Source organism: Cygnus olor, chromosome 25 (genome assembly GCF_009769625.2).
Source record: "Cygnus olor isolate bCygOlo1 chromosome 25, bCygOlo1.pri.v2, whole genome shotgun sequence".
In the NCBI taxonomy this organism is placed as follows: domain Eukaryota; kingdom Metazoa; phylum Chordata; class Aves; order Anseriformes; family Anatidae; genus Cygnus; species Cygnus olor.
In genome coordinates, this window is record NC_049193.1 from 5,651,491 (window position 1) to 5,674,262 (window position 22,772).

The following is a 22,772-nucleotide window of genomic DNA, read 5'->3' on the forward strand; positions in this document are numbered from 1 at the left end:
TTCTAGGTCTGTATGGCTCCATTTTTCCTGTGTCTGCTCTTTGTTCTGGGAAGGCTTGTTAACAGAGCAGTGCTGTAACAACCTCAGAAACATAGACAGAGCATAATTCTCAGCCGCTTCACTAAATAGATGTGGGTTTTAAACTGTAGCAGCTGCTGTGTGGCATCAGAGTGAAAGTCCCTCTGGAGTACAGTCATGTCTCCAAGAGGGACTGCAAGCAGATGCCTCGGGAGGACAGTATCCGGGCTATAGTGTTTGTTGTACCTCTCCTTAATGCTTTCCCACTACTTTCAGCCATTTGGAGTTGGAATGACCTAAGCTGGATGCGTTTGCTTTGAATTTAATAACACACAGTGGATTTCTCTTCCCTGAACATGTCAAACAAGTGCCACCAGCTTTTAGGTTTTGTAGTTGTCTTTGGCAAGCTCAGCTAACCATCGCATGGGGAGAGCTGTCTTGCTTTCTTCTGGTCCTTGCATCTCACAGTTTCACTTCATATCCACTAACTGCTGCACTGATGGGATGAGTGAATAGCTTGTCTCGTGGTTCTGTGCACATCTGTTACATCCCCTCAGTCATCTTTTCCCACAGAAAGGCGTTCTAACTTAACTTCTCCATGTTCAGAGGTTCTGTGCTTTTGGCTGCTCTTGAAGTTCTTACCCCCCAAAAAATCATGAAAAGTCATTAAATGACCTGTATTTTGCTATCTTCAGTGTGAAAAACTCTAACTTGAAGGGACAAGAGAAGGTTGCTGCTGTCATCTAATGACAGCAACATTTTCCTGGTGATTGCAAGCTTCTGTGCTTCACTAACACAGGAGCTTTGGCAGTTCTCTTTGTTCTTAGAAGAGATCTCTGCTCTCCCAACATTTTCCTTTCCTGGTCACTACCAGAGGCAGGAGAGCACAACAAGTAAGGAGTAACAGGGTGCGCTTTGTCACCACGGCAGGACCACTGCAAAGGACACCAGGTGGACATAGCAAGCCCTTACAAGTAGAATGGCAAGGAGGCTTCTGGAAGCTTTCAGGCTGAAGAACCACTACAGCCTGGGGTTCAGGCTGGGCCTCGAAGGAAGGTGGGCACAGCAGCATGGCATTTGCTGGAGTCATTGCTGAGCAGCATTGCTGAGCTGCAAAAGAAACCCAAACCTGCTGTCAGTGCTCCTCGTTTCATCTGTATGCATGTCTCACATGTGCTACTTGCTTATAACACTGTTCCTTTGATATTTTTTATATTTATTGCTGGACACAGTCTTGTTAGTACAATCTAATTAATCTGAGTGTGACCCTTCTCTCTTTTCTACCTAGTGGGATATTGTTTCTATTAAGCAGAGCAATAGAATGAGCATTGTTCAGCTGACTCATGTGAAAAGAGAAAATAGCATTTAGTAAATTAAGCAGCTCTTCCCACTTGCTGTTTATATGCTCTGTAATGTGGTCTATGAGAATGGGGAGGCTTTGATTTAAAAACATTTGCCTCAAACCTCCTATGGGATCTGAATTTACTTGCATGGTGAAAATGCAGATCACAAATTGTGGTGTGCGCAAGTACCCGGTGGGTGCTGGGTGTGTATATTAGCCATTCCATCATATCTGTGCTCTGCAAGGAGATGACCCCTTTCAAAAGCAATCAGGAATAGTATAATTAAAGCTTGCTTCTGATTTGAGCATTTATTCAAACTGCCATGCCTCAGAGGACCTTGTGGCAGAACTGCATGCAGGGTCCGTGCTGCACTATTGACTTAAATATTTAATAACCTTTCCTGTTTGAGATCCTTTAAAGCTGTGCAGAAAGGTTTGTGTCTGTGTGAATTTCTAGCTAGGTTTTGTTTTATTCTTTTCAGTTTGGATGCCTGGAGGGCAGCTTGTGCTAGGGCAGCATGAAATATTGATCACGAAACAGTTCAGGCTAGTGCGAAGGAGGCCCAGTGGGAGGAGGTGTGCTGTGTTACAGCAAGCATGAAATAGTTTTCCAAGGTTTAGTTAGTTGCAACACTGCTCCAAAATATAACACCAGTGTTTAATTTAGACAAGCTTGGTTTAGTTTCTGAATTCTGGGCATTCATTTGGTTGCTCGTGTGTTTAGATTGCATGCTGTGTGTTTTTTTTCCTATATTTGCAGAGATGGCAGTGCCTAGGTCAAATCTAGATTATCCTTTTTTCCATGGAAGAACTATAAGTGAGGCATTCTCAGCATTCTGGACGCACCCTGTCTGGTCTGATGGTTTTCCCTGTGCTCTGCATGGCCTATTTGATTGTTTTCTTTTTTTTTTTTTAATGGAAAATTCTGAGCCTGGAAGCAGTCTGCAATCTGCAGATGAACCTATAATACTTGGTTTGATGCATCATTTTTTCTGCTAAGATGATGGTCTTAATCTGTAGTAGCTTTATTTAATCTTAGAAACTTTGGTGTAAACGCACGGAGTTTATAAGCTGCTTTTAAAGGTATGTCCAGATCTCCTTTTTCATTCATTTTAATTTTAATTTATTAAATTTTAATCAAAACCATGTGAATTAAACATACTTCAGAAATGACTTCAGCACTTCCCATAAGATAAGATACAACTTTTGGTTTGGATGAATGCTCAGTTTCTTTTTGTGCAAGTCCTGCTTTCCAAAGCTACCAAAGGAGCTGCAGCACTGGGAGGAGGGTGATGATGGGATCACCAGGAACCCAGGGCTGTGCAGGAAGATTTCCTGGTCTGGTGTTTTTCATGACCGCTGAACACTTCTGCCTCCCTGCTTGTAACTGAAGGGGTGTAAGGGACGGTGGCAAAGGACAGCAGCAAGGAACTGGGAGGAGCTGTTGACTCTTTCAAGGGTGGAAAGGCCTTTCAGAGAGATCTGGACAGATAGGAGAGCTGGGCAATCACCAGCAATGTGAAGTTTAGCAAGAGCAAGTGCCGGGTCTTACGCTTGGGACGGGGCAACCCTGGCTATATGTACAGACTGGGTGACGAGATGCTGGAGAGCAGCCCCGCAGAGAGGGATCTGGGGGTTGTGGTTCATAGCAAGCTTCATATGAGCCAGCAGTGTGCCCTGGCAGCCAGGGGGACCAACCGTATCCTGGGATGCATCAAGCACAACATCGCTAGTCGATCGAGGAAAGTGATTGTCCTGCTCTGCTCTGTGCTGGTTCGGCCTCACCTCGAGCACTGTGTGCAGTTCTGGGCACCACAGTACAAAAAGGATGTGAAACTGTTGGAGAGTGGCCAGAGAAGGGCTACGAAGATGGTGAAGGGCCTAGAGGGGAAGACATATGAGGAGCAGCTGAGGTCACTTGGCCTGCTCAGCCTGGAAAAGAGGAGGCTGAGGGGAGACCTCATTGCGGCCTACAGCTTCCTCACGACGGGGAGTGGAGGGGCAGGCGCCGATCTGTTCTCTTTAGTCGCCAGTGATAGGACCCAAGGGAATGGTGTCAAGTTGCAGCAGGGGAGGTTCAGGCTGGATATCAGGAAGAGGTTCTTCCCCGAGAGGGTTGTCACGCACTGGAATAAGCTCCCCAGGGATGTAGTCACGGCACCAAGCCTGTCGGTGTTTAAGAAGTGTTTGGACTGTGCTCTTAGTCGTATGGTCTGAATTTTTGCGTAGACCTGTGTGGTGCCAGAAGTTGGACTTGATGATCCTTGTGGGTCCCTTCCAACTCGGGATATTCTATGATTCTGTGATTCATTTCACTGGAAGCAGCCACAGAAATAAATACCCTTTAATGTTCAGGAATTCTGACAGAATTTCTTGTGTTGTTCAGACTTTATTTTCCAACCTCCTAGGCTATAGTCATAATTTCACTTTCCCTATTAATTTGCCTTTGCCTGGCCTTTAGGAGGACAAGCGTAGATGGCAGAGATAGTGAAAGAGAAGTGAAGGGTGGGGAGTGGATGGGTGAAGGGGTAGAGAGGGGGAGCTTAGATACTCTTTTCTTTTCCATTTTGGAGCCAACACTGACTGCTGGTTATTCCTCTTCCTGTACCCAACTTCTGCCTTGTCTCCTTGGACACCTCTTCTTGTAGAGGATAATCTCTTTCCTGCCCAATTGCTCTTGCTTGGTCACTAGGCACTGCACTAATTGACAACAAAATTGATTTCTTTTGGGTCTGCTCTTCAGTTTCTCACTTTGAAAACTGTCATCAGCTTTTTCCGTGAGCCTGGCTTCCTGTGGGTTTGTCCCATACTGCTGACAACCTACCGTGATGACAATCACAGTTTTCTTCTTGTGATCACTGCCAGTACTCTCCCATTCTCCTCATCATATCCTCCACTCCATCCCTCATGTCCTTCACACATCTCCACCATCCTCTGCCCCCTGAAATACTGCCAGATCCTTCTCGTATCCTCTACCAGTTTGGCTTGGTTTGCAATCTCATGTGGTTGTGCCTGGCTAGGAGCTTTGCGTGTGTTGGTTGGGATTTGGAGATTGGACAAAGCAGATGGCTCTTGAGCTTGCTCTGAAGCATTTCCAACAATGTCACTCTAATTTGAGGCTCCCTCTACCCTGCTGTTGACTTTTCCTGAAAGATGTATGGACTTGCCACTTTTGGTCTCCTGTTCCTCTGTCAGATTTGGCTGAAGCTGGCTAGAGAGTCAGAAGACAGCAGGGCAATCCCAGGAGGTCAGCCAGGGACAGGGTGATCTTTAGTCTCCTTTTTATGGGAAGCCAGGTTAACAAGAAGTTAACGCCACAGAAAGATGGCAAAGTATCATTTTATTCTTGCCTGTAGGAGCGGTGATACTGCACACTGTGATTCTCAGACTTGGTTACCCTATCCTTGCAAGATTTGCTAAACACGAGCGCTGAAAATACCTGCTTCCTGGTATGCAGCTTTAAGTTCAAGCTGAGAGCTGCTCACTGGTTGGAAATTTCAGAAGGGTGATGCATGTCCTTTTTTGAATCCTTTCTGTAGTACATATGAACATGACTTGGACAATATCTTGGGTACAGAGGGCTGGAAAGAAAGAAGCTGAATCCTGGCTGCACAGATCTTTCTGTTGGGTTGTTGGCACCTTGATCCACATATTTGGCCACGACTTTACCATTGTCCTCCAGCATGTAACAGAAATGAAGCGTTCGCAACATGAGAATCTGTGCATAATATCTATCAAATGGCACGATAAACTTAGCCCTGGAAAATTGATTTATTATTTTTTTTAATTTTACAGTGCTTAATGCTTTTGAGTAATGAACTGGAGGGAAGAGAGAAAAGAATTGAGATGGTACAGTGTGTTGTTATTCAAGCCTCAGGAGGGTATGTGCTAGCAGGAAGCACTCCAGCACCCTGGTTGGATTTGCACATGGTTTGACCCATTGCTCACAACTACACAATGCTGAGCACACAAAGTGGCTGCTGAACAAGGACTTTGCTTCCATGGCCTGCTTGCTTGTAGGTTCGAAGGGTCTGTGTTTCTGGAAGAGACCACTTAGGCCATGAGGCACTCTGCTTGTGTTGGCACTTCAGCATTACTGATGGGCTGCCTTAAGTAGAAATGAGCCCGGTGGTTAAAAGAAAAATGCCAAGCCAGAAAAACAATTAATTAAATACATATATATATATTCTGTATCCCATTTCCTGGAAGAAGTTTGTTCCTATCTTTGGCTTTCTCCTTATTTTTGGGAGGGGCTGCCATTGTGGCTATTAGGAAGGTCCTTACTAGGAGTGAGGTTTTCCAGTTATGACAACTTGATTTGAGGACATGCTTTTCATTAATAGTTTACTGTTTACGTGTAGCCAAGGGGCATGCCTCGGCTGGATAATTGGATTTGGAAGGTTAGTGTTTGTAGCAGTTGTGACACTTCTTGCTGTGAAGCCAATTTCTGGAGCGATGCAGCTGATACAACATCGGGGCAATCTGTTACAGTGCCTTTGTTCCACGGATGTCTGGCTGGTGTAAAAAATAACCACAGCAAGAGAGTCTTTCCTCAAGAGCATGCCTACCTCAGCACAAGGAAGCAAAATTAAGACATTGTTCTGTATCTAAAACCAAATCAAAATGTTTTGGAGAAAAAATGACAGAAGTGGAACTCTGCAAAGTCCTTACCAGCTTATGCAAATTTACTTTGTATGTTCTTTTCTTGTGATCCTTTATGAAGTTCAGAAGGCTGATTAGCTGTGACCCAGAACCCATTGTTTCTCATTTCTATTCTTATGAACTTAAAAATTAAGAAGTTGGTGGTTGTTGTTTTTTCCAGTTTATCTTGTCTGCTGTCTGTATATACTTTGCAGGAACATTTTGTGACACTTCAGTCTATGCTTAAATGCCTCAATCAATCAAAAAAAAAAAAAAAAGGAAATATTACTTTAATGCTCCTTGGTTGCTCAGTTATTTTATCCTAGTTGCTGATTCCGTCAAATTCATGCCGTTTCTGAATCTTATATGCGCTCAGCCATGGAAATCCTAGGTTTAAATCAGCCTTTGATGTTTTGGGTAAAATGTAGGCCCTGCGCAAGTCAGTTTGAACTTGTGGCTCCAGGAAGCCCTGAGCTTCTCAGGATCTCTGTTGCTTTTTAAATAGTAATGTTCTTGTTTGTGATATTCAAGCTGTGTAGAACAAAAACTGCAATTTTAATTGTACGCTAAAAGGGACTACTAAGAACAACGTATTTTATGCAGAGGATGCTGCTTTCCCTCACTCTGTCTAATGATTTCAAAGCATAAATAAGGAAAATATTAGGTACTGTTTTGCCACTCTCCTATATGCACTCAGTGTTGAGATTTTCAGTACCAGTCCACACTGTTCATTGTTGAACTTGCTCTTTGTCTTACTGCCAGATTTATTTGGCTGGTCAATAAAACATTGTGCTGGTTTTTTTTTGCTGTTGTTACAGGGACTGATTTTTGTGCTTCCTGCTCTTACCTCTCCTTTTGCTCTCCCGTGTCATGCATCGCCTTCCCAGCTCTTCGCCTCGAGCGCTGAAATGATGCCCACATCTTCCTTAGGGGAGTGGCTCCTGGCACCGGCTGGTGTCTGGGGTCTGATAAGGAGCATGGTGCCTTGGGTCACCTTATATGTGTTGACTTGTTCTGTTCGTTGCATGCTTCATTTCCTTCAGTCCAGTTCTTTCCAGTGTTGAAGGTTGCACACTTGCAGTTGGTTTGACACACTAAAATGCAAGGGATGGAATGTCTCAGTGTTACCATCGGATGTTTGGGCAGTGTTATGTAGGGTCTTGACTCAGTTTTCATGTGCTGGAACACAAATGTGCTTCAGAGAGCATCAAATGCACCAGTGAGGGAGTGGGTGCTAAATCAGCTTTCCAGGCTCTGCCAGAGCCATGAGGATCTATTGTACCTGTTGTGAAGACAGATCCTATGCAAGGGCAGTGAGGCCAGAGCAGAATGAGGAGGGGTTGCTCTGAAAGAGGTTGGAATAAGAGTCCTCTGCTTTTGAGGGTTTGGACCCCGAAGTTTCTAGTTCCTCTTTGAATTGTGAGCATACAGAGAAGAGCCGCCCCCCCCCCCATCTGTTTTACCTCTTGCTGCATGTGTTTTTTCTCAGCTAAATTTCAGGATTATCAGTAAAGCTGTTAAGAGAACCTTTGACATCAGCTTCATAAAGAGAATATCATGTTGGAAATTGCCTCAGGTAATTAATTAATTCTTCTGTAAATAGAAGGCTTGATATGCATCAATGGTGCTATGGGATGTTTCTCAAGAGAGAAATAAACTCTCCAGCAGGGCCCATAGCGAGTAGTGAAGCACTCTTCGTACGCGGGAGGCTCATTATCCTTCCAGTTTAATTCTACAAGGAAACAAAAATACAACCTTCATCTTGGTGTATTATATTAGAAGCAAAGTACAGCTGTTCATGAATTCCTCAGGGATATGCACGTGACCTTGGCAGCACTTGGGTGAATACGCATTTCTCTGGTTACAGGGTAAAATCAACACAGCCTGCCCTGCCTGGCTGGGCTTTGTTGGGCAGGGCAAGTGGGGTCTTTGAGCCGAGCGGGCTAGGAGTCGGTAGCAAGGTACGATCATGGCACCCACCTCACAGTGTGCCTCTACCTGGTGGGTCCAAGGAGAAGTCCAGACCGTGGCACGTTTTCTGCTTGCAGTGCTCTCCAGGCCAGGGCAATGCTTGCAGTAGTGCTGGCAGACCTGGGCTCCACGTTTGGGGGCGAACATGGCAGCGACTTTGGAAGTGAGCTTTGGAGGATGTTACTTATGTTGGAGAATTGCTTGCTTTTCAGTACACGGCTGGTCTCCCAAACTATTTTCAAAGCAATCTTTCCCATTCTAGCGTTTAAACAGAGTTAGAATTGTTTCTAAGTAGGCAGGTAAGCACAGTGTCTGTTTGGTGATGTTTTTCTAATTGGATCCTATTGGCATAGAAGAGTCCCTTTCTTTAAAATCCGTGATTTTAGGTATTTATGGATTTTAGCAGTATAGAAGAGTAAAGAGAGAAATGTTTCCTTTTTATTGCTAAAACTGTCTTCTCCACTGACTCTTAGGTTTGGAGGGGCACTTTGGCTCGTCTTCGCTATAAGAGGACAAAGGCTGCCCTGACGATACTCAAGTATTACCGCCGCTACAAAGTGAAGGCCTACATCCATGAAGTTGCCCAACGCTTTCGCAATGTGAGGTCAATGAAGGATTATGGCAAGCATGTGCAATGGCCCACTCCACCAAAAGTGCTGCACCGATTTGAAGAGGCACTCCAGATGATTTACCATAGGTACAAATAAAACTTTTTGTTTTCAGTCTAACCCAGAGGACTGAACAATTACTACTTGTTCCATAAAAGTTGGAAAAATGAATAGAGAACATGAACTGGGAATCAAAGATGAAGGTATTAGTGGCTTCTGGTACTCTTGACCATGCAAATAATTATCCTGTTTCAGAGATTTACTCAGGATGGACATTGTATTTTCTTCCTCAGCCCCTCTCTTGGCCTTTCTGATCAGTTTTGAAAGAAAAGAGCAGCTGGTGTTAGGCTGGGGGAAAGAGAAAAGGAATCTTCTAGACTCCATCAAGACTTCTATAAGAAGTCATTTTTTCTGCAATAGATTAAGCAGTGCTTCACTATTCACCATATGCAGAAAAGGTGTTTTATACATTTATTACAACCTTCTGATATCTAAAACCTTTTTCCTCTGGCAACTCTGGTATTGTAGACAAGAGGGGTATAAAGCAGTTACAATTCCAGTTTGAAAAATGATAACTTCTGAAAGTCAGTGAACAAGAGAAATGTTGGTTGAATGGGACATCTAGAGATCTCTAGTTGAGCGATCTGCTTGATGCAGTGTTACCACCAGCACCAGATCGGGTCAGCTTTTTTTTTTTCTCAGATGTCTCTTGAAAACCATCCACAACCTATCTGGGTAGGCATCCTGCTTTCTGAATAAGCTCAGTTATTATAACCACAAAATTTTAGTTACTAAAGACTTTTCACAGCCATAGTCCTAGGGAACTGGTGTTGTTGAAGGCTGGAATATGGTGTAGAGTAATTGCTGGTCTGTCCTGTCCTGTCCTGTTTCATATTACAGTTGGTTAGGTTTCAATGATAGGGCCAAATTCAGTTATTAAAGGAGAATGATGTTGTAAACAAGCCCAAAAAATGGCTTGCAAAAACTTTATTGCAAACAGATGTGCTGGTAGTTTACTTCTGGGCACTAGAGGGAGGGAGGGGAAAGTGTACCAGCAAAAGTTGTCAGGAATCAAAGGTGCTATGTCATCTAAAGCTGGAAACCTAAGTATTGTATGAAGGGATGCAATGGAAGGACTTCTTTTTTTTCCTTGCTATTTGTAGTCTAAGCTTGTCCTTGTTTGCTGACCTGACAAAATTAGTGCTCGTAGTGCACGGTACAGACTGTGGACCTGACTCAGGCTTTCTGTGGCAGGTGGAGAGCAGGTGAACTCATCCGGAGCATCCCACCAAAAGACCTACCTCAACTGAGGGCAAAGGTTGCTGCCATGGAAGTGTTGAAGGGTCACAGAGCTGATCTTGGGCTACAAAGAGCATGGGAGGGGAATTACATCGCACTGGTGAGTCCAAATGAAGTAACCGATGCAAATAGAAGGGGACTGCTGCAACGGCTGTGGCTCAGAACACTAAAAGGGTAGAATTGTGATATGAAATTTGAAAAAGTGGGTATTGGAAGGGAGAGTACTTTCACGTTTTCTCTGTGGGTTTCAGATGGTCTTTGATTTCTACTGTACTACAAGTTAAATTTTCTGAATACAAAGCCTAGTTTGAGTGAGCATCCCAAACAACATTAAATGATACTGAGTAGTGCCATTAGCTGACACTTCAAATGCCCAAGCCTAGGAAAGAAAGAAGTATAAAGCAGAAATTCTGGATAAAATGGGATGTTAACAAATAGCATTAAATGAAAAGGAACAAAGAAATTCTATCTAGGCAAGTTGCAATGCTTCTTTTACTCCATCCTTCCTTCAAGCATTTTGTTTTGTTAAGGTTTTCTCAGAAAGCACATAAAACTCCAGATGCTCTGCTGCTCTTCAGTGAGGCAGGGACTGGCCGAAGCCTTCAGACTCGGTGGTGCAGCTGTGGTTCTGCCAGGCCTGGCATGACGTAATGCAATTACTTTCTTTAGTAAGCAAGAAGAATTGTGTGCCTGTTTGCTCTTTCAGAGACCAGATGACCCTCAGACCACGGGCTCCTTCATCCCTGTTGCCACTGAGCTGAAACGGAAAGACAAGTACATGAACGTCCTCTTCTCGTGTCATGTCCGCAAGGTAACAAGCGTGTGCGTGGTCTGCAGACACGTGAGCTGGGTGGGGAAAATTCTTGCAGCTGAAATTTTGTGAAGCAAAGGGTGAGGAGAGGTAATGCTGGAGATATTTCAACAGGTGGCAGTTGAAAGCAGTCCTATTTTAAGGAATAGTATCAGTGATTTTTGATGGATACATAATTCTGAACCTATTGCACCAAAGGATGCTTTTTCTGAGGGGCTTCTCTGGCCTCTTCATTTCAGAGGAATGAATAAATTCTGTGTAGCTGGCTTGGGTCTGACTTTTTTCATAGCAGAAAGTTGGTTGTTTTTCTTTTCCTTAAATTGATTGAAAGGTTTTAAAAACTAATTAGAATAATGTGCTTGCATAATTTTTTTATGGGTAGTTTAGAATGATCTATATTATGCTGTTTTTAAATGTCTGTCAGGATAAGATACTTTGACTTTTACAAAGACAAAAACATTCAGTGGCGGGGCTACTGATATTCAAGTGTTTTTCAGGAGCTTTATATTTGTATACGCTTTTTATTTCCAAAAATGTGCTATTGTAGTTGGTCTTCACTTCCCAGAAGTAGAGCATGTGTGTGATCTTTATGATTCTGCAAATATTATATTTAACACTAACACAAAATTAATTTTGCAGTGAGAAATCTCACTTTATAACAAAACTTCTTTGCAAGTGGTAGTGATTTATATTATTTATACAACAGTAAGTGACTTCTGTATATAAAAATAGAAATCTCTTATTGCTAAAACTATTTCAGTGGAGTAGTCCATTGCTTTTAACGTGTTCGCTTTAAGAGTGTGGTTTGCTGATTAAATGAGTGGTTTGAGTGAATATTGGTTTATGTTGTTAGGATTAAAGGAGGATTGGGTGGGTCTGAATCTGAACCTCATCTTTACAATCTTGGCAGCAGTTTGTCTGGAATCTGTGTGACAGATAAAGAAATACAGAAGAATTTCACCCTGGCTTTTTTCACCCTAGGCTGAAAACAAAGGAATTCCTATTGTAATTCATTTAATAAACTAGAACCAAATTATTGCTGTTTCTAGCTAAACTGGAATAATTGTAAAAATACAATATTCAGTTCTTAACGAAGTGACTGTACGAGTTGTCATTTTGAATAAGAATGGAGAGACGGTGAGGGGAATTATTTGGTGTGTGTATAATATTAAACTCCCACAGTGGGTATACATATATTGCTCACTGTTACGCAACTTTTAATCTTTTAAATCCTTCTGTTTCTCTCACTTGCTCCTGATTCAGCTTTAAAGGACAATATCCTGCACAGGAATAGGTAAAAGCAGATTTTTGAAACACAAATCCATACCTTATTCTGTTCAGTAATTGCAAGCACAGAACTCTTACCTTTAGGCAAGCATCTGAGCAGTTCCTTTTTGTTTATGGTGCATGAAGAAATCTTTTAGAATGCAAACAGGCCTTGTTTCTATATTTCCTTTTACTGCGTTTACCGTGTTGGAAAAATGCATTTTCTGCTGGGGTTTGTTGCATTGGTGTCCTACCACTTTATTGATAATAATAAAAGCAGTCTGGAGACAGAGAAGATGTTGCCCATCATAAAGTAGGTTTCTACCTGAAATTTCAGTGCTTGCAGAGGTGAAGAAAGCTTTAGCTTAACATGGGTGCTTTAAAGAAAGTAGCTCAGTTGAAATAGGGAAATACCACAGAGACTGCGATGTTATAGACTTGTGGTCTTGAGGCTTTTAAATTATCTTGCAACTTTTTTGATCCTTTTAAAGGTTAAACCGTTGGTCACTCTCGTATATCAGAGAGGTCAGGCTTCATCCTTCCTTTGCCTGGTTAGTTAGGGACATCTTTGCCTGGCTTTTGAAGTCATCAGCAGTGGAAACACACACAAGCATGGCAGGAGGCTACGTATAGCTCAGGTAGGACAGACGGACCTGCAGGTGCCAGCAGAGGATGGCAGCTGGCTGGCATGTGGGAATGGCTGTTCCTCCAAACCCAGCTGTGCCTGAGTCTTCAAAGTCATTAATGCTTTTCTGGTCTTCATCCTTAAAGATCTGTCTTAGAAAAAACAGCTAAATGTAGTGAAATGTTGGCCTTGAAGAAACTAGTAGGAAGCACCTCTTCCCAAACAAACGGATAAAATCACTCCAGCATTACTGTTGAGGACAAGCCCGCATCTGGGATCTTTAATGACGTATGTAAGCCTGGCAATTTCAGTACATCTCTGTGTTTAAACTCAAAAGCAAATGACCCCTTTCAAATCCATGCTTGGATGTAATAACTTTTTGAGTGAACTGCTTGTCTTCCCTCATATATGGACAAGAAATGTCCAAGCAAGCTTGAAGTGAACAAAGGAGAGAAACAAACAATCGTGAACTTTGAAAGCTAACAAGACAAAGATTTGACATTTCAAGATTTATCATTTTACTTTTCAACCAATGCACTTCTTTACAGAGTCGAAATTAAATCTGAACCTCAGAGTTGCAGACTAAGCAAGAGTGAAAATTGCTGTAAAGCCTGTAAGCAACTTCATTCTTTGACTAGACGAACACAGTCTTTTCCCTGAAAACAGCGTTAGCCTGTCTTTCACTGTGTCACATAAAAGAATTTACATTTTGAGCTGTCTTTTTAAAACTAAGGTGTTTTTTGTCAAAAATAGCATTCGGCTTCTTTACCCAAAAAGTACTGTAGTCAGTGCTATTGGGCAGGGGGAATTTCTTTTTAAAAATAAAAAATAAAAAAAAAATAAAAACATGAAATTTCTTCTTGTTAGTTTTATCCTCTTTTAAATTGCCCATGTAATACCACGTTACTTGCACAAGTGTGGCATTTGATGTTAGCACGTACAAGCTGGATTGATTGTATTGGTCTGAACATTTGAAAGGGAGCTATTTTCACTGCAGTGAAGTTTGTCAAATTTCTTATGCTAAACCTGGTTTGTTGTGGATTTGCAAATTGACTGTTACTGTTTGTTTCTCAGCTGAAACTTGGCTCTTACAAGCTTTAGCAGGGGACTGAAAAATGTGTTACAGAAATGAAAATGTAATTACTTATCAGGTGATTTCATTGCTTTGCTTGAATAATGCTATTCAACAAAGTGTCAGTCCACAGAACAGGGTTACTCAAGTTCATTGGTGGTATATTTTCATGATTCAGCCTATTTGGGGATTCTTGAGCAAAATGTGCTGTTTCTGCTGGTCCTTGTGTCAGGCAGAAAGGTGTTACTGTAACGAGAGAGCACTTTGAGTTGAGATAAATGTTTTATTTCTGGAGCCACATCAGACTTCCTTTACGCCTTTGAATAAGGTGCCGTACCTTCCTTCCACCATGCGTAAAGCAGTTCTTGTCTTTCAACAGCAATATTAAGTGTCTGATCCTTAAATTTTTCGGATAATTGCAGTCTAATACACTTCTTTCTTTGAAAAGAAATGACATTAAGAGGATAAGTACTGGGCAAATTGAACAGACACAAGTCTGGAGTTCATGTATGTAAAAAAGTTTACATATAGAACATATCTGCTGTGGATTGTAAGATATTTGCTAACCGTTAACTTCTTTGAAGCAGATTTTTTGTTAGCTGATTGACGTTGCTCTAGTGAAGTCAAGAAAGTAATAGCAACTTGCAACAGCCAGGGAGCTGCTCTTGAAGTATTGATAACTGCTGTTAAAGTTTTCTTTAGCTTGAGTGTATGGGGTCTTAATTTCAACAGCTTGAGATGAATAACAGCAAGCGAATCTGTTTGGACCGAAGGTTTTCTGGTTCTTTTTATAGAATGCCTGTGAAGAGACATTGACGTCTCGCTGATGGGATGTGCATGTGTTTGCTTTCTCGCAGTAGGTATAGGTAGAAGCAGGTCATTTCTGCCTGTGGAAAAATACATCTTTACTGAGCATTATGATGCTCTTTATTTTTCAGAGGAAATTTTCAAGATTTTTGCCTTGGGAAACCAAATGCATATTTCATGCACACCACCAGATTTTGTTTTATCACCTAGGAAACAACAATTTCTCCTTTTTTAGAATAAGGCTTTTTTTCCCATTTTTCTCCCTTGTCATTTGTGGCACCATGCTCCCTCGAGAGGACCATCTCCAAAGCCTGGTGCCTCTCACCCTGTAGCGGCAGAGACCTGGAAAGCTCATCTGAAGGTTTTTCTGCTATTGGCTGAGGGTTGGACCTTTATTTTTCTCTATAAGCTAGGCAGGAAGCTAAATTAGGACTGATTCACATAGGGATCAACAAAGATATAAATAAAAAAAGCCCAGAAGGTGCAGAGAACACAATGCGAGGAAGGGCTGTTCTCTGAGAGGGTATAATCAGTATCTGAGAACATAAGGCCTGTCTCTACTCCTACAAAATCAAAAGAATAGTGGCATTTGCAATTGTGCTGGCATTTCTCTGAATCTCTTCTGTGCATGCTTCCCAATGTGACAGGTTACTTCTAAAAACACAGCGTGTATTATTTACATAAATATGCCATAGATGCATGAGGCACGTGAAGCAAAACAATTGCTTGGAAAGAGCCGAAAAGGACATGAATTCCTCAGCAGCGAGAATTTGCTTCTCATGTGAGATAAGCTGCTGTTCGTCCCCTTTGGTGTGTCTCTTTAACTGTTCAGCTGAACTTATTGTTCAGTGTGAACGCTACAAGCAGTGGGTAGACACAAGGAAGAGTCTGAAACACTCTGGTAAAACTGCTGTAATGTTATATTGTCTTGCAGAATCGGAACGTGCTTTAAGGGCAGAGACATTTCTTCTCAGAAAGAGTAGTCAGGCATTGGGACGGGTTGCCCAGGGAAGTGGTGGAGTCGCCATTCAAGGAAAGGTTGGACGTGGTGCTTGGGGACATGGTTTAGTGGGTGACATTAGTGGTAGGGGGTGGCTGGACCAGATGGTCTTGGAGGTGTTTTCCAACCTTAATGTTTCTGTGATTCTTTGTTACACTGATGAGAGGCTAGAGCCTGAGCTGGAAAACGTCATGTGGAACAGGGTCTTATCAGGCTGCAATTTACACGGTCCTGCAGTTTTGCCACCTAACCTAACCCATAAAAGTGGCCTAAAAGAAAGCTGGAGAGGGACTCCATCAGGGAGTGTAGCCAGGGAACAAGGAATAATGGCTCTGAACAAATGGAGGGGAGATTCATATCAGATCTGATGTGAGGAAGAAATTCTTCACTCAGAGCGCAAAGCGCACATGGAATTAGGGCTGAAGATGCACCTTGCTTCTGTTCTTTTCTGTAAAGAATAGAGTGAAATTGCCTAAAAAACAGTGTTAAAAATAAAGCCAGGGCACAGGATGGGAGGTGCAGGACGGTCCCTGTGGTTAAGGGGCAGCCTTTCTCTCTTGCAAGCCAAATGGCCCGGGGGAGCCAGCCCCAGGAAAGGGGCCCTCAGCCCCCCCAACCCTCCTCCTTCTTCCACGTGAGGGCATCTTCCAGGCCAGTCCCAACACAGCCGCCTTTGGGCACACATGGGCCACTCCATCGCAGAGGCTTGCTGAGGTCACAATGGCCACCCCTGCCCCGCCTTTGCTGCGGGCCCTATAAAACAGGCCCCCCTGTAGCTGGCCACCGCTCGCTCAGCGACTAGGTCCTCCGATAGCCAGCGTACGCGGCAGGAAGGAGACTAGGAGCAGCAAGGCGAGAAGCGGCCCTCCTTGGTGTGCGAGGACAGCTATGCCATCCGAAGAATTACCAAGAAGGAGGGCAGCTAACATGGAGAAGTGTCATGGGCGGAGGTATAGCACCGGCAGCACGAGAGACACCAGTGCTCGAGAGACCTCTGGCGCACAGCCCATAGACACATTTAAGCGGTACCACTGGTACCACAACAACGCGGGGAACAGGCCGCCCCCTCATCCACCCAGCAACAGGGGGCCCGGGCCTTACCAGAGGCGCAACGGTGGAGTGGTGCCGAGGCAGGAGCTTCAGGCAGAGAGCCGCACAGAGCAGAGGCATGCCCATAGTCGGCAACACAGCGTGGGACCCAGGCACAGCCGTAAAACAGACGGCAGCATCGAACCCGTGCGTGAAAATCAAGCCGAGAGTGGCATGGGTCCTAGGGGTGGAACTGGTCAACCCCCCTGGTTCGGCACCCTGGCCTGAAAACATTCCAAATGGAAGGCATCCCATTTGGGCAGTCCCAGGCAAGGACTGGCTTATCCTTCTTCCAAGCACCGTGGAGCCCATGGAGCTGAATCCACGAGAAGATGTGGAGGAAGAAATGGAAGTGGATCCACCTGCGCCAGAACAGACCTGGGACTCCCGCGGCATGTCTCTGCTCTCTGCCATCCGAGAGCACCGACAGCGTCGCAGGAGTGCCCGGCCGGCTCCCTACCTGTCGTCGCTCAGGCTCCATGCCAAGCATTAGCTTGGAGCCGCCAAACACCACGGACATCGCGCAGGCTTACCTGCAGGATGTCCCGGCAATAAAGAAATCTGTTGCCAATTCTCAGGGCTTGTGTGAGTGCTTCTTTCCCAGAAGTTTAGTGGGTGACATTGGTGGTAGGGGGTGGCTGGATCAGATGATCTTGGAGGTGTCTTCCATTGCAAACATTGAATTTTCATTATTCTACGATTCTAGGGAAGCCTTGGCTTCCCAAGCCATGGAGAGTGGTGTCCAATGAGCTGCACATCCCAAGCACGGCTGGAGGAGGCTGCGTTGCTCTGCTCAAAGAACCCCGCAAGCAGCACCACACGCTCCTAACCTTCTTTCTCCATGCCATTCAGAGTTTCATTGTATTTTTTTTCTCCCATCCGTTGCTTCCTAACATAATTCCAGTTATTTAATATCTCTGCTTGTGAGACTTTCCAGGCTTTTACCTATTTTCTTTACCTTCTCTGAACCATTATATTCTCCTTTGCCTTCTCCACCCCAGCGTGTCACCATTATCACAAGTAAGAGCCTGGCAACCAGGACATTATTCCCCATGCTTGTCTTTACTGCATGCGAACTCCTTCCTTGTTTTCAGCTGCCTCACATGTTTGTGCCAAGACCTATCCAAAGCTGTCTAAAATCAGTTACTTTTTTCTTCAGTTACTTTTTCCGAGTTGGTGTGGTTAATTTAAAGCTGTCATGTAGCTCTCTGATTTGCATTTTTTGCTTTTATCTGCTCTGAACTTTGCCACTCTGCTGCCTGTTGGTGGAGCATATTTAAGGTCTCCAGTTGTCTCCTGATTTCACCTAGGAAAATCGTATTTATGTTCATCTGCCTCGTCACGTCTCACCCTTGTTTACACTTCTCAGTTGATTAATAAATACCTCTGTGACTGCGATACACCGATAACTCTGGTTTTACCTTGGTGAAAACTATTTTCTACTTTCTGCCCTACTTTCTCACTTGCTTCTGCAAAGACTTTACTTGGTGACTGTTTAGTACCTAGCCTCTTGGGAGTGTGAAAGTCTAGATTGCATCAAATATTCTCCTTTTGTGTAGTATTTGCTTGACGAATTAATTGTAATGTTAGAGAAACACGTGTTTCCTCTCTGAAAACCCTGCTTGCTAGAGCCTAACATCACCAGCAGCCTAGAATAATATTTGTGATGAGCTGCAGGAGGATGGGAGGGATTTAAATGATCTGTGTATAGAAAGGAGATGTGACTAAAGCTATGATCCAAGGGTATAAAACACTGCTCTGGAGAGAATATAATTTTCCTTCCTGTGGGAATGTGATCTTCCTACTTCTGTTTCTGTAAAAAATCACATCAACTGCACGAGATATGTAACAGTAGTTGACTAGTGTCAGTCTTCCTGTATTTTCTCCAGATCAGATGTTGTGAAGGTACAACATCTAGTATCTTGTAGCCTTTGAATGAGTGCATTCTTAATAAACAGTTGCACATCTTTACAATAATTTTCCAGAGGTGCTTATGGCTTATGTGGCATTTGACAGCATTTTTGATGATTTAATTTATCAGGAAGCTGTTGCTGGAGACCTGATTGATAGCCTACAATATACATGAATTCAGAACATCAGAATATCTAGAATTAAGAGAAATGATATAATTACATTTCTTGGTGCTCGGCTGTGTCTATTACTTTGCATCATTAGCTGATGCTTAAATAATCTTTTTTTTTCTTTTTACTCTTATGTAGAAACAGGATGTGTGAACTGGAACAAAATACTGGGACATGGGGCTGTGTACTTGACTGTTTTCAACTGCACTTGGTTCTTCCAGAACAGCTGCGAGCTCATGCATTTCTGTCTTCCCATAGTTATTTTTTTACTTTATCAGAAATGTTGAATATAATTGGTATATAAAAAAAAAAAGCTTTAGGGTCGATCCACGTGAACTAAAATATAAAAATACTATAAGACAGAGCTTCTTTTCCCCGTGCACTGTCAGTGGAGCTGCTAGTGTTGGCTTTTATTGCCCCTTTCTTCTGAGTGTCTGGTTATGCAAGCAGTATCCCAGGTGGATAGTATTTTGAGTACAAACTGAAGTGAGCCATCTTCTTGACTATGCCTAAGATTATTGCATGGGGGTTGGGACACATGTATAAATAATCTCTGATGCTGTTGACTGATGATGAGATTACAGGTGGTAATACAGCAGTTTGCCTCAGCGGGCAATTGATGGTTCTTCACTGAATTATAGCTGTATCTATAATTGGTCTTAAATTTACAGCTGTGGAGCCCAGTGGTGATATTAATGCTTCCCAATGGCAACACTAAGATGCATTTGCTGAACTACTTGAAACTGTCAGAATACTTCAGATACTGTGAAATCTATGTTCTTGGTAGCGTACGGGCTGATGAGATCATAGAATGATCGAGGTGGGAAGGGACCTCTGGAGTCTGTGGTCCAACCTCATGCTCAGAGCAGGGCTAGCTTCAAGTAGCTGAGGTTGCTTAGGCTCTTTGTCACCTGAGCTTCGTAAAGCCCCAAGAAAGAAGATGGCACAGCCTCTGTGAGCCCTGCACCAGAGCTGCCACCCTTCCAGTGAGACTTTTTCTCATATGTCCCATAGGACTTTCTGCTGCTGCACCTTCTGCCCGTTGCCTCTAGTCCTTTTGCCATACTTCTCTGAGAAGTCTAGTTCCATCTCCTCCGTACCCTACCTTTGTCAGAGAGTACAGCCATGTAAAGATGAAAATAAGTTTGTCTCTTTCTGGAGGCCAGCACTGAAGTTGTTTGAAGTACAGTCTGATTTTCCTCGTTTATCTTGTAGGAGTGAATCAGGAGACCAGAGTCCAGTTCAAAACAACATTAGAACAGTATAAGCATTTAACAACAGCAGCAATCTTCCTCAGTGGTCAGTTAACCTTAGAGGTACACGTGCCTCTGCATGCTTTCCTGTCTGCATTAGAAGTTTGCTGCTGGCTGTAGCTTTGCTCTCTGTGTTCCCAGAACAGCAGCAGAGAGCATAGCTGGGCAGCAAGCCCAATTTAAAGAAGTTCTTTTGAGGGTCTTGAACTCACCGGTGATACTTAGACATCAGTGCCTTGTGTTCAATACCCTTTGCAGCCTGCAGGCATTGCAGCTTGGGTCTTGTGCTTGCCAAGAACTACCTTTGCCTTTCTTCCACCAGGTGGTTGCACCAGGTCCCTGCATGCAGACCTGGCTCTCCCAGGCTCCTCCTTCTCTATTCAGTCTTCAGTTCCTTTTGCAGAGCAGCACAACTTCAGCAGAACTGGAGGAGTGTGCCCTTACTGGGCTAACACATCACTAATAGGCAGGGGAAGGATGCTCGTCCAGGTTTCCCACTTCTTGGGCTAGTTGCTTGGCTACACTGAGAGCACAAATGTTTTAAAAGAGGGAAATGGGACGTGCTCAGATTTAGGATGGGCCAAGGCATCTACTTTCAAATGCGTCAGGTCTGGACTGGCACACACCCTGGTGACACCCTTTTAGCTCTGTAGGGGACGTGTTCGGCATTGTTCTTTTGAGGGGACAAAGGCCCATACATAATGTAGGAACAAAAGCTGTCTGCCTGGCTTTGGGGTCTGCTCAGTGGACAGGGACATAGGTTAAAAATTGCTAGTGGAAAGCATCTGTCCTTGGTTTAGGCCATGGTTGTCCCAGTCCTGCTGGATGACTCTAGGAATGTTGCTTCTCTGAGAATGCCCATTTCTCTATTTATAAAATATGATTATGGGGTCGACCTTCCCTTTTCACTCCTTCAAGTAAACCTGTTGAAGATCTATGTGAGTTTTGCATGTCTACTGCTGCAGACTTTTTATTCTGCATCTTTTTGCATTGATCACTGTGACTGAAAATTGCTGCTTTACAGGTCAATCGCTTTAGTAAGGTGGAGGACCGAGCAATCTTCATTACTGATCGACACCTTTATAAGATGGACCCTATGAAGCAGTACAAAGTGATGAAGACCATCCCCCTCTATAATGTAAGTACAAGGCCTGGAGAAGCTCATCTGAGGCTGTCTTAGTCATGGGCAGTGCATCTACTGTTTAGCTCCGTTTTCTGATCTACAGAATGGAAGAAGACTTTGGTTTACGTTTTTTATGTATTTAATAGCTTTAAAGCACTTAAGTACAATTATCTACAGCACTGATGGCTCATGTTAGCTTTTAATTTTGATGCATAAAATAAAAGCTAAAAACCAAACTGCTTATTGCACTTTCTTCTGTTTGTTCTTCTATTTTGTTATTTATTTGCTGTGTGCTGCAAGATCTTGGCCCCATAAGAGGGCTAGCATTTCACAGTGGCTTAAGACACAATTTCTCTGTCTCTTGGGGTTTGTTTGATCCTTTGTGTTGTTTGATTTTTTTATATATATATATATTTGTTCATGTTTAATGTAAATCTTATCAAAGCTAAATTCAGAATTGTAGTGAGGTATCTGGCCTTCGGGGTAGCAGAGTTTAGCTGCCAGTCACAAAGAAGCAGATTATCACTGATAGGAAGGGGGATGGGAGAAAAGCTCATTTTTAGCTCTTCAGCATCCTGGAGTGTGGATTCAACTGCTTGTTTGTTTTCCTCAGCCTAAGGTAACACCACTGTGATTATCTTAAACCTACAGAACCTGGCTGGGTTGCTTGCAAATGTCGTAAGCAAATTTGTTAGGACGTTTGCATTTGAAGAAATAATAAATCCGCAGGCCCCACGTTGCTGAAAGACTAAAGAAGGGATTAGGGTAACAGCAAAACCTAATCTGCAAATGTGGATGGAATGATTAGCTCAGGTTGCATCCTTAATGTTGGTTTTATTGGACCTCTTCTAACGTCCTTGGTGGTTACCCACCAAAGCTGCACACTGATTGCCCACTGCAGTATGTGGAGTAACTGCTCGCCTGCCTTACTTATTTCCCCTAACAAGAGAATCTGTTTTAGCAAAGCAGTGTGACCATGACAGTGTCTCTTGTTTTGAAAAGATATTACTGCCATGTATTTAGCAGCTGCAGGTCATTTTCCTAAGTTGATGTTCTGTTCTACTGACGTTATCTCTTAATTGTACAAAATGAAATTGTCAGCAGACAATGCTAAATGACTAACTTTTGCTTGTGCAAACAGACTTGTTAAAATCTACAGCAGACTGCTCTTTCAAGGTGGGTGGATTTTTTTTTCAAAGAATCAAGGTGAGCTAAGGTAGACAAGGTAGAATTTTGTCTGTCGCAGTTTCTCACTGTTAGTTTTCTAAGCTGTTACCTTATACAAAATAGGCTAGTGCAATTCACTTGCTACATGAGTAATTGTAGGTAAAGCTGTATTTATCTCCGCTATAGAAAAATCCCTGCTTTCCCTGTATGTCTGTAATGCAGATGGGTTTAAAGGTGGAGCTGTACGTTCAAGTAACAGAGTAAGACCAGGTCACTCTGGGAAGATCTTTTCTGTTGCTACTGGTAGCCTGAACATTTTCCTCTGAGATCCTTAATGCATTAAAAAATAAATAAAGGATGAAGTACAGTCTGTTTGGAAACGTCAGCTTCCTGTTCCTAACTCCAAAGAAGCTGGAACACAAATGCACTGCAAAAGGAGCCAGACACTTAACAAACCATTGTCCTGGATCTGGCTGGGATGGAGCTCATTGTCTTCCTAGCAATGTGGATGAAATTTGGAGGTTGCCTATAGGAAGTCTGTTACTTAGAAATGTTAGTAATTACTGTTTTTTCACAAGACATGTATGTCTGAAATGGAG

The 22,772-nt window shown here is 43.2% G+C and overlaps 1 protein-coding gene across 4 annotated transcripts in view; it reads left to right on the forward strand.

Annotated features, from left to right (window-relative positions):
- Positions 1 to 22,772, forward strand: part of MYO1D (myosin ID) — a 158,739-nt gene that overhangs the window by 75,184 nt on the left and 60,783 nt on the right. For 3 of the 4 annotated variants that reach the window (XM_040536443.1, XM_040536444.1, XM_040536445.1), the window contains exons 17-20: positions 8,446 to 8,669; positions 9,835 to 9,979; positions 10,586 to 10,690; positions 20,908 to 21,021. In XM_040536443.1, the coding sequence (XP_040392377.1) occupies positions 8,446 to 8,669; positions 9,835 to 9,979; positions 10,586 to 10,690; positions 20,908 to 21,021 (588 nt within the window). Of the gene's footprint in view, positions 1 to 8,445; positions 8,670 to 9,834; positions 9,980 to 10,585; positions 10,691 to 11,543; positions 11,782 to 20,907; positions 21,022 to 22,772 lie in introns of those variants that run through there. The other variant, XM_040536446.1, reaches the window with a different exon arrangement.